Here is a 12,199-nt window from a genome sequence, read left to right on the forward strand (position 1 = left end):
CAAGTTTCTTGTCTGTTTCTAAGTAGTGTTTATTCAGAACACTCAAGAATGACTCATATAACATTGCTGCTTTCAAATACCGCCATGTCTACTTCCTGCTAACAAGAAAAGGCAAAGAAATGCCAGCTTTGTTCTGGAGACTGTAGTCATTTAAAAAAAATAAAATGAGAAGATGCTCTGAGCTTTTATAATCACAGGGGGTTTTTCACTTGTGAAAAGACAAACCCCACCCAATAACCTAAACTGCAAGAATGGCAAGCAATACATTTGTTTCAAGATGATCCTTTCACAAACCCTAACTTTGGAAAGAGGCATTTTACACTGCTGCCCTAATGGAGCTGTGTCCCTGTTCTGCTGAGCGAGTTAATCCCACGGGGAAGACGCTCCTGACGTCCAACTCAGTAGACAGCATGAGGGAACATCCACTTCCCTTAAGCCTTAAAAACTTGGAACTTGCAATCAGGTGGAAAAACCATTCCCAGCAGTCTCTGCCATCACCTCCCAAGACAGTAGTACTGGTGGCCCAAAGGGCACAGTCACCTAATAACAGGCGGACTTGCCTCCTCCATGAGCTTATCTAACAAACATTCTCACAAGCTTGCAAAATGCCACTTAAAAACTCAATAAATTAAAAAATTATACACACACACACACACACACACACACACACACACACACACACACACACACACACACACACACACCCATGTCCCCCATAATTCCTGGCTGCAATCCCCAAAAGGCCATCTCACCAAAACAAGCCAAAAGACCAGCTTAATTTATTCATCAGGCAGAGTAACTTTCCATTTCCTAAAGGACCTGAAGCTAATGTACAGACATGACAATAAAAACTACCATTGTGCCCAGAGATTAACAGTAGCCTTGACAGCAGTTTAAAAAGTAGAATACTTGTCAGCTGCCTTTCACTCATTTCCTGAAACTTTACCCTGAGGAGAATCCTGTTCCCTCATCTCAAAAAGATCAATTCAAGAACGGGTAATGACAAGGGGTGGAAGGGTCAGTGAGTGAAAAGAGAAGGGGGCAAAGGCTCCCAGACTGCTTTTCATGGTCACTTCACAGGTACCCTTAACCCACACTTTCACCTGAAAGAGAGGCATTAACGTGACATAACATAATTAAGTCTTCAGTCTGACCAGTTGGTAAAATGGACACAGGAAAAGCTGGGAATAGAGGGATAAAGTAAAAGCAAGTACCCCAAACAAGAAATCCATGTGATGGTTTGTTTTTGTGTGATTCAGTGCAACGGAGAGGAAGGAAGCACCATCTACAATCACTCCACACACACTGTATTTGCATCCACCGTGATAACTACGACAGATGCAGGAGAAGATTGGCAGCTTGGGAATGACCATGTTGCCACTGTGTACTAGCCATGGTAGCAGCCTCTTGTTTGGCTAATTCACAGGACAGAATGGGAAGGAGCAGGGCCAGGAGAAGACATTCCATGAGAAGACTGCCCTGCAACCTAAAGGTCTTCTAGGCACTTGCCTTCTATTCCTTGGCACCCCTTAGAAGGAAGAGTGCTCCCCAGGGAAAATGGTTCTTGTCTGAAAACTGCCTGGAGCAGCCAAATCAGAGCGGAGTGCTGCCCTGACTTAAAATGGTTTGTACGCGGCTAACGGATACTTTTCAAACTCCAGATTCCCAGGGAAGAGAGCAACAGAGTCCCCTTCTTCCCCTCACAAGAGTTAAACTGATTTCCTCTGAAAGCGTCTAACTGGCTTGAGCAGAGAGGCATCACTGTCCAGACAGAAGTGCTGGTGAGTCTTCAAAATTATTTAAGAGTCACGCCTAATTTCACAGGCAGAAAACTAACTCACTAAAGGTAGTCCTTGAGGAGTTGATATAATGTCTCTTTCCTTTTCTGGCAAGGAGGAAGAGATTGATACAGTGTGGAATGGAAGGGAAGAAATCTGACAAGAGCAAGTCAATTAAGACAGGAAGCAGTGTTTGCAGAATGAATTCTATGGAGAAATTCAAAAGTTTCATAGGAGGAGACGGTAGAAGACTCGCTTTTAGAAGCTGAAGGTAGAAATCATAGAGGAGACAGTCAAAGTACAAGTGAACAAAGTAAGATATTTTTCTGTTTTGTTTTTGTTTTTAATAATGGGAGGACAAAAGAGTTAATTCCTTCACTGCCTTTTCATTGGAGAATTGAAAATGATTGCCATACTATGGGATGCACTCCACCAGCAGGAATCTAACTTGCCTGTCTGCATAGTCTTAAAGGAGTGAATACTTATCAATTCTCAAGAGAAAAAGCTCTTGTTTGTTTAAATGTAAAGTCACCTACATGCTCCTTAGCTGAACTGGTTATCATATCAATAGAAGGTGTGTAGTGTGTCGAGATTCACAATAAAATGAAGGATTTGTCCTGTGGCCCTTGAGGATCTGAGCCAGATTACTAAAGAGAAGACATAAGTACGTGTGCTAACACTCAGTGGCCCATGGTCCTCAGAATAAACGGTAGCTGTGGCTTTAATCTTAAACTGCAATCACATCAAACTTTCAATCTTAAACTGCAATCACATCAGACTTTCAGTGTTTTAAACATATGTATTAATGAAGCTATCTCCTCTTTCAAAGCCCGCCTTCTCTTCCATTTCATTCTCACAAATTTGCTACCCACCCCCGACCCCAATGCAGTTGTTCACATGCAGTCTCAGGTGTGAACCGCAAATCGCAAGATAAACTTGACCACCGGGGGATTTTGCCCTTTACCTGAAACTCCAAATTGTTTTGACTCTTTTGGGGATGCTTTTGGCTCTTCTGGTTTTGACATCTGCTTTCCAATAAGCACACATCCACAACTGGTTTGCATTAAGTTGATGAAAGATCTAATGAGTGGAAACATCTGGGTGCTGTTAAATAAAAGTCTCTTTACCATAACAGTAAGTGAAATGGCAGAGAGGGGAAGTGGATCTTATTTGAAAGAATATGACTATTTAAACACAAAACAAATACAGAGGGAAAAGCAATTTAGAGAGGGACAGAAAAAAATATCTACACCAGACAACAGTGGAGGATGCAGGGCTACACGTGCCTGTGGAGATATGCTGCTCCCCTTGTGTCTGAGTTCCAGTGCTTTCCAAGTAGACGGGCAGATGGTGAAAAATAGAGCAGCTTCTTTTTTTCTCTTCTATCTCTTGAATTCTATTATGAGGCAGTTCTCTGCTTGCCACCAAGGCAGAAAGAAGCATTTCTCTCATCCACTCACCGGTCTGGCAGGGTCCCATCCTTAGTTTTCCCTTGTAGCCCCTGGGTACTATTGTAGTGACTCAGGGATGGTGCTGACAACGTGGGCTGCCTCTGTGGCTGCTGGAGGGGAACCAAAGAAGGTGTTGGTTTGATTCCTCTGCTGATCTCGGAGGTAAGGAGGAACTGACGAGCTTTTGATGTGGAGGATCCTGGTGTCCATCACCTGACAGTCAATCTGCATCATCACTTCGTAATCCTGCCCGTTGATCACATTCTCTGCAGAGAGAAATAAACACAAGAAATAAATGTTCAACAGAATGTGCAATTCTGCTTTAAGCTTCAATCCCAGAAAGACATCAATGCGCTTCAAGGGTGTGAACTGACAACACGCTTTCAAGGGTACAGAGAGACTTCATCAGTCACTAAGCAGAGCTACAGTGCCAGGATGGCCTGTCCTCTCCTCAATTCTAGTTCCCGAACAACCTTCATTGGCTCAATAAAGACTGGAACCACTGTCAGAGTTAATACCACAGATTATCTGTCCACAGACATTATATGTCTTGTATGCTTTCCACGCAGTGTATCACCATGACTGGAGCAACTGGAACAGCAGGAGATTTCAGTTGGGGGAGGGGAGAGTGTAGAGGGAAGAATACTGAAGTCCTCCCCTTCCCTTTCAACACTGGGAAGGAATAATTGTCAAAAGGACCACCATATCATGCGAAAGGTAAGGAGACCTTGGCCAAGACTGCTTGGCTCCTGTTCATCAGTAATATTTCTAAATTCATTAAGACATTCCCAACTACGAATTTAAAGATTTGTGCTTAGGAACATAAAATACAGTGAAGACTGACAACAAGTTGTAGACTTCTGAAAATCATGCTCTTTCCCAGAGACCACTGTCACTTCTGTTCCACATTAAGGCAGTCCTTAATTTCAGAGTTCTGGATTCCAGGTACAAAGAGAGCAATACATTTCCAATTTGGGATTAAAAGGAATGCTATGAGGACTTCCAGGTAAACTAGAGGCTATTGGCATAAGTGAACGGGAAAAACCATATAGAGCCATGCTTAACACATATGGGGTAACTTACTATCATGAGTTTAATATACACAGGCATGTACTACACTCCATTCTTCCTATGAGGACAAAAGCTCTTTATTTTCGGGAGAAGGCCAAATTATTCCCCGACTTGTAATTCTAGGTGGTCATTTTCCAACTTGTAGTCAATGAAACTTGGGCATAAAACTGATGGAAGAATTATAAATAGATAACATCTTTCAAGACCAGCTGGACAGTCATAGCAATGCAGTTAGAAGATGTGTAAACTTGGAAGAATGCTGGGGAGTCAACGTGGCACCTCAGTTTGCATTTTCAACCATGAATCCAGAGCTGGGTGTGGGACCAGGAAGAATGCTGGCGAAGGCCTAGTCCTGCACTGTCTTTTCATGAAGATGATATACAGCCAACCAGTGATTTCAAAATTAAACATTTGGCTTCTCTAGGGCAAAGAATTGAATTTAAAAGTAGAATTCTTTCTATTCCATTATCTTTTTTTTCTTTTTTTTTTTACTACTACACCATGCGTGCCCAGTATTATAAATCCAGAGGAAGAAAATCCAAAGTTTGACATTTGATCCTCAGATTCCATTATGTTTGGGAAAATTGAACTGTGGAGCTTGTAACTTAACGAGGCAGGAAATGACTTAAGGAGATCATCTAATCCGGGGTGTCTTAAATTAGGGTCTAATGCACAGACTTCAGGGAGTCCATAAGTTCCCTGAAGTTGCATGCAAAGTTTTATTTGTATGTGCATTTTTCTGGAGAGGGGGTACATCAGATTCTTAATGAGGTCTATGACCCCCTAAAAGTTAAAAACTATTAAATCTAATAATCTATCAACTTTAAGTGCCTTGAGCAGATCATATATCCCATATTAAAGCCAGTGGAAGACAACATTATTCCACTTCTATTGGTTGATTGCCTGTTTCAATTTCTAAAATAGTCTCCACTGATGGTGAATTTCCCATTACAAGTCTTATAAGTCTCTTCAATTACAGTTGAAGCTAATTTCCTTCTTTCCCAGCCTTACTAGCAATCAAGAGCAGTTGGTTGCTGCTGCGTAATAACTAACCCTACCTATTCTTTAAGACCATTGCTGTGGACACTTAACTCCAATATTACAACTCCTGCCACTTTGTAATGACTATCAAATCATTTACTTATCTTTAGAGAATTAAATCTGATTGGCTGTAAGTTAGCCAACATTTCCTATCAAAGTGATTTCTTTTCCAAAAAGTAGGCAATGGAAGAAAGACAACCTGTTAATGTATTTGGAGTCATTACATTCAGAACATGTGACAGGGTTCAGATTTCAAGATGCCACACTAGTCATTTCCTTTTGGAACCATGGTCCCTCTCTGTTTTAGAAAAACTGAAAGACTGTGTGCATATTCACACACACACAGACACACTGAGACACAGATGACCAAATAATGAAAAACATGTATAAAAGACATGTAATATACATTACTAATTTTTACTACTTTCCTAGATTAACTTGGAATCCAGATGACAGTTTAAGATCAAGACTAGGTTCTGTCATATAGCCCGTATCACCTGCAGAAGTTATTAGAGCCCATGCTCCTGCTATGGTTTAAACTGATAACTGGAGTTCTTAATATCTTAAATGTTGGAAAGAGATGAAAAACCTGGTGATATGAGCTCAGATGCTTGGGGGAAAACTAAAGCTGCGACCTGATTCCAAAACCTGGGAGTCCCTAGTCATGGCTGAAATGGTACCGTTATCTTAAGCCCAACCAGGAGGCTCATGCTAGGTATGGTTTGGGTGGCTTTAAAATGGATTCTGTTCTTCACTCCTTTCTGAACTTCTAGGCCAAGGAAACTGTCAGCATTACTAGAAGAAGATTCTACCAGATAGGATATGAACGCATTAAACCGAATTTAGGAAGCCCCTTCTGAATGACAAGCTGGAAAATTTAGGTGTAAAGTGACACGCCATTAGGAATCCCAAGTTACCCAACAGCTCTAGAAAATAGTTAAAGGGGCTACAGCAATTTCTTTTCTTCAGTCTACTCTGTGGGACCTTATACAAGTCCTTTGGGTGTTTCAATATTGACCCCCTTGGATGGTGAGTGAGGTGGTCTCTATTACTGACGAGGTTCTAATTATTTTAATTAAAGGGGGACAGAATGGGAAACAGCTTATGATAACTCGTGGTCTTCATAGGCCCCCCTCCCCTGCACTGTCGGGCATCTGTTCACACCATCTGCTTCCAGGAGCAGCAGAGAGGCTCCGAAACTCCTCCCACAAGTGGCAGATGAAGCTCCCGTTATCCTTTACTTTCAGACTTTGAGCACAGTTAATAACTGACCACCCTTGGAAAGAACATTTTCAACTGTTGCCTATAATTTGTGCCTCAGTGTGAATAAAATATACCAGAGGACGTTCTAACTGGAGAGATGAGAACCTGAAGACTCTGGTGGCTCAGGTAGAGAGGAGAGGAACAGCCTCTGAAGGAAAACCCAGGCAGGATGTGAGAGGCTGAGGAGGCACGGCACACTTTCATTAAGGGCCAGGCCTCCATTATGAATGGGCAGTGCCCCAGTAATAAGAGAAAACATTACAGCTCATGGGCTTGCCGACAAGAGGGAACAAAGTAAACAACTAGGGAGTTGTTAGAGCTGAGTTATGTGAAAAGATTGCTGAAGGATTTTTGTGTACTTAATGAAAAAGACAGTGACTATTTGGGAAAAACAGAACCAAAAGTTACACTATGGAGCACAAATGTTAAAGGTTCACTTTCCCTCTTCTATTAGCAAACATTTGGGTGCTGCACAAGCGATATAAATAATCTTATGTTCTGGGACTTCTGAAGTAAACAGAATGAGAAGAAACACTGACCTGAGTCAGGAAAAAGGTATAAAATATGAATACTTCAAATTCAAAATTAATCAGGCAAATAAAAAGGAAAAGAGATGACTGGCTTCAAACATGAGCGCCAGAAAGGGAGTCTGAATGCCCAGAAGAGTTGGGAAAGCAAGAAAAAAAGTGCCTGGACACTGGAGGTGGAAAAACTCTAGGCAATGTGGAATTCTGAACAGCCTGTAAACACGCAATAACTGAATTAAGAATGGCCTGCCAAGAGGCAGTTAGCTGGGAGATGACTAACACACACACCAGGACCTTAACCATAAACAGAATTTAAATACCCCCAAATTTCACAGAAAGTTTAATTTTAAAAAATGACAAGACTTCACCAGTGCTTTGCAAAGACTATGTATGCTAAAACAAGATTTCTGTTCAGAATCAGATACCAATCCTAACCAGTTTGCTCTGTGTAAGCTAGACTGGTGACAGGCAGTGACAGGCTGTCAGCACCTGTGCCTGAATCCTGTAGGGTGTGGGGTATGTGTATGTACGTGGGGGAACATGGGAGGTAAATAAAAATCCCCCTTCCACTGATCCCAAGAGATACCTGCACCCAAAACAAACAAGTGGAAAAATCAGGAAAGATATCCAAAAGGGTAAGAAAGAGGAGACAAAGGAGACAAAGGAGACAAAGGGAAAGGAAGGCAGGAATACAATGAACAATAAGGGGTAAAACATCACATTTTTTCAGTGGCTTTCAAAAACTTCCAAAGCTGACTTCACTATGTCTAACCAATCTTATCTCCAATTTTTAACCGGAGTCCTGGTTTTGACCATCCCAGAGCACCATGCATTGTATCTCTGCTAGTACTTTATCCTCTGCTTGCAAAAAAAAAAATAAAAAAGCTCTTTCTGCTCTTCTCTACCCAAATTCTCCATCCAGTCAATTTCTATTAACCCTTTAACGCCCATTTCAAATCCCACTTCTAAGAAACCTTCCATGAAAACTCCAGTATTGATCTTTTTCTTTATAACCAATAACATGTTCCATGTCACTGAATATGTTAAAATACTTATAGAAAAATGGTTTGGCTCCTTTAAGAAACGTCAGGCATTTCTGAAGGTAGCAGGTGGGGGATCAGTGGTAGAACTAGATAGAACCTCTCCCTCATCAGTGGGGCAGAAGACTGAGTGAGTAAGTACCAGTCGTATTGCAGATGGAAACACAAAATATGCTTCCGACTTGAAAAATCTTTCTGGAGACATAAGGGAGAACGCTTGGCAGGAGCAAAGAGCTCCTAGCAACCACCATGTCTGCCCTTTGCCATTTCCGGGACAGTGGAGAGATTTCAGGCTGTGATGTCCAAAGGCAGGGAGGGATGGTGGGAGGGATATTATTTGTTTAACTGCAAGACAAATCAGAATTTGTTAAATATTTTAAAAATACATGTGTATTTATTTTTTTATTTAAGTATAGTTGATTTACTACATTATGTAAGTTTCAGTTGTACAACATAATGATTCAGTATTTTTATATATCTGACTCCATTTAAAATTATTATAAAATATTGGCTATATTCCCTGTGCTGTACAATATATGCCTGTAGTTTATTTTATACATAGTAGTTTCTACTTCTTTATTCCCTACCCTTATCTTGCCTCTCCCCCTTCCCTCTCCCCACTGGTAACCACTAGTTTCTTCTCTGTATCTGTGAATCTGTTTCTGTTTTGTTATATTCAGTCATTTTATTTTTTAGATTCCACATATAAGTGATAACATACAGTATCTGTCCTTCTCTGTCTGACTTAGTTCACTAAGCATAATACTCTCCAGGTCCATCCATGTTGTTGCAAATGGCAGAATCTCCTTTTTTATGGTTGAGTAGTATTCCATTGCAGATATATACCACATCTTCTTTATCCATTCATATGTTGACAGACACTTAAGTTACTTCCATATCTTGGCTATTGTAAATAATGCTGTCATGAACATTGAGGTGCATGTGTCTTTTTCAATTAGTGTTTTTGTTTTTTTCAGATATATACCCAGGAGGGGAATTGCTGGATCATATGGTAGTTTTATTTTTATTTTCTTGAGGAACCTCCATACTGTTTTCCATAGCGGCTACACCAATTTACATTTCCACCAACAGTGTACAAGCGTTCCCTTTTCTCCACATCCTCTCCAACATTTGTTATTTGTGGTCCTTTTTTTTTTCTTTTTTTTTTATTTGTGGTCTTTTTTTTTTTTTTTTTTTTTTTTTTTTTTGTGGTATGCGGGCCTTCCCCTGCATCGGCAGGCGGACGCGCAACCACTGCGCCACCAGGGAAGCCCCTATTTGTGGTCTTTTTGATGATAGCCATTCTGATGGGTGTGAGGTGATACACCTCATTGTGTTTTGATTTGCATTTCTCTAATAATGAGCGATGCTGGGCATCTTTTCATATGCCTGTTGGCCACCTGTATGTCTTCTTTGGAAAAATGTCTATTCAGGTCTTCTGCCCATTTTTTAATTGGGTTGTTTGTTTTTTCAAATTTGAGTTGTATGAGCTGTTTATATATATTTTGGATATTAACCCCTTACTGGTCATATCATTGCAAATATATTCTCCCATTTTCTCCAAAAACGGCTGTCTTCTCATTTTGTCAATGGTTTCCTTTGTTGTACAAAAACTTAAATTTAATTAGGTCCCATTTATTTACTTTTATTTTTATTTCCTCTGCTTTAGGAGACAGATCCTAAAAAACAGTGCTACAATTTCTGTCAAAGAGTGTTTTGTCTATGTTTTCTTCTAGGAGTTTTATGGTTTCTGGTCTTACACTTAGGTCTTTAATCCATTTTGAGTTTATTTTTATATATGGTGCTAGAGGATGTTCTATTTTCATTCTTTTATATGTAGCTGTCCAGTTTTCCCAGTACCACTTATTGAAGAGACTGTCTTTTCTCCATTGTATATTCTTGCCTCCTTTGTCATAGATTAATTGACTGTGTGTGGGTTTGTTTCTAGGCTGTCTATTCTGTTCCACTGATCTATGTATCTGTATACAGTACCATACTATTTTGATGACTGTAGCTTTGTAGTGTAGTCTCAAGTCAGGGAGTGTGATACCTCCAGCTTTGTTCTTTCTTCTCAAGATTGCTTTGGCTGTTCGAGGTCTTTTGTGGTTCCATATAAAATTTTTAGAATTGTTTGTTCTAGTTCTGTGAAAAATGTCATGCGTATTTTGATAGGGATTGCATTAAATCTGTAGATTGCTTTGGGTAGTACTGTCACTTTAACAAGATTAATTCTTCCAATCCATGAGCACAGGATATCTTTACATTTATTTGTGTTGTCTTCAATTTCCTTCATCAATGACTTAACAGTTTTCAGAGTACAGATCTTTCAACTCCTTGGTTAAATTTGTTCCTAGGTATTTTATTCTTTTTGATGCAATTGACTGTTTTCTTGAATTCTCCTTCCGATAGTTCATTATTAGTATATAGGAAAGCAACATATTTCTGTATATTAATCTTACATCCTGCAACCTTGATGAATTCATTTATTAGTTCTAATAGTTTTTTTTGGTGGACTCTTTAGAGTTTTCTATATAGAGTCATGTCATCTGCAAACAGTGACAGTTTTACTTCTTCCCTTCCAATTTGGATGCCTTTTATTTCTTGTCTGATTGCTGTGGCTAGGACTTCCAATACCATGTAAATAGAAGTGGTGAGAGTGGGCATCCTTATCTTATTCCTGATGTTATAGGAAAAGATTTTAGCTTTTCATTGTTGAGTATGATATTAACTGTGGGTTTGTCATAAATGGCCTTTACTATGTTTAGATATGTTCGCACTATACCCACTTTGATAAGAGTTTCTATCATGAATGGATGTTAGATTTTGTCAAGTGCTTTTTCTGTGTCTATTGAGATAATCATGTGATTTTTATCCTTCCTTTTGTTAATGTGATGTATCACATTGATTGATTTGCAGATGTTGAGCCATCCTTGCATCCCTGGAATAAATCCCACTTGATTATGATGTAGGATCCTTTTTATATATTGTTGAATTTGGCTTGCTAATATTTTGTTGTGGATTTTTGCATCTATAGTCATCAGAGATGTTGACCTGTAATTTTCTTTTTTTGTAGGGTCTTTGTCTGGTTTTGGTATCGGGGGTAATGGTGGCCTCATAGAATGAATTTGGATGTGTTCTCTCTTCAATTTTTCAGAACAGTGGGAGAAGGATAGGTATTAGTAGAATTTGTTAAATATTACATGGGTGTTATATTCCTGAACAATGGGGAGGCAGATGAGAAAGAGCTTATCTAGTTAGAAGATCTATAATAATCTCATTTAAAAAGTGTATGGGCCTAGAACAATGTATACAAAACCCATCAACCCTTAAGGAGCACTTGTAGTGGTCATGATGATTGAAGGGAACTACTAAAATTTAATGGGCAGGGGCCGGGAAGCTGAACAGTCTGTAATGCACAGGGACAGTCCCATGCAAAACTGTCCTGTACCTCATACAATATTCACATAGGCTAAAAAAAAAACCCCCTGATTATTACTATGGTAATAAACTCATTGTTTTACATTTAAATATAGAGCGCTTTTACATGAGTTTTATATACACTAAATTTCCAGGAATAAACTACTGAATAATAATTTACGTATTTAATAACACCTCGTGCTTCTGTATGCCAGACACTGTTCATCTAATTCTCCAAACAACCTCCTAATTCAGGTATTATTATTATTCCCCATTTTATAGATGAGAAAACTGGAACATAGAAACATCATGTGATTAGCCACTCAGCTGACAAATGGCAGAGCAGGAAGTTCAAACCTAGGCAGTGTGTCTTTAGAATACATTCTTATAACCACTCCACTATGCTGGGAATATTGCTTTTTTTCTGAACTTAACCAAGAATTATTCATCATTTCAGAAAATCACATCACCAGTGGCAAATACAATCTTGGTATCTGGGTCACTATCAGGAAACTCTAGTATCAGTTTGCATTTGTAGCTGTTGCATTCGCAGTGATAGTACATATTGGTTCAAGCACCTGACGTGCTCACTATGTCTTCTAATGCAATAT

At 39.5% G+C, this 12,199-nt stretch overlaps 1 protein-coding gene across 3 annotated transcripts in view; it reads right to left on the minus strand.

Annotated features, from left to right (window-relative positions):
* Positions 1 to 758: 758 nt before the first annotated feature.
* The window catches only part of ATF6 (activating transcription factor 6), a 226,606-nt gene continuing 215,165 nt past the window's right edge, over positions 759 to 12,199 (minus strand). For all 3 annotated transcript variants that reach the window (XM_024116831.3, XM_028488716.2, XM_028488717.2), the window contains exon 16: positions 759 to 3,495. In XM_024116831.3, the coding sequence (XP_023972599.1) occupies positions 3,287 to 3,495 (209 nt within the window). In that variant the 3' untranslated portion in view covers positions 759 to 3,286. The remainder of the gene's footprint in view (positions 3,496 to 12,199) is intronic.

The sequence above is a fragment of the Physeter macrocephalus genome, chromosome 4 (assembly GCF_002837175.3).
Source record: "Physeter macrocephalus isolate SW-GA chromosome 4, ASM283717v5, whole genome shotgun sequence".
Lineage (NCBI taxonomy): Eukaryota > Metazoa > Chordata > Mammalia > Artiodactyla > Physeteridae > Physeter > Physeter macrocephalus.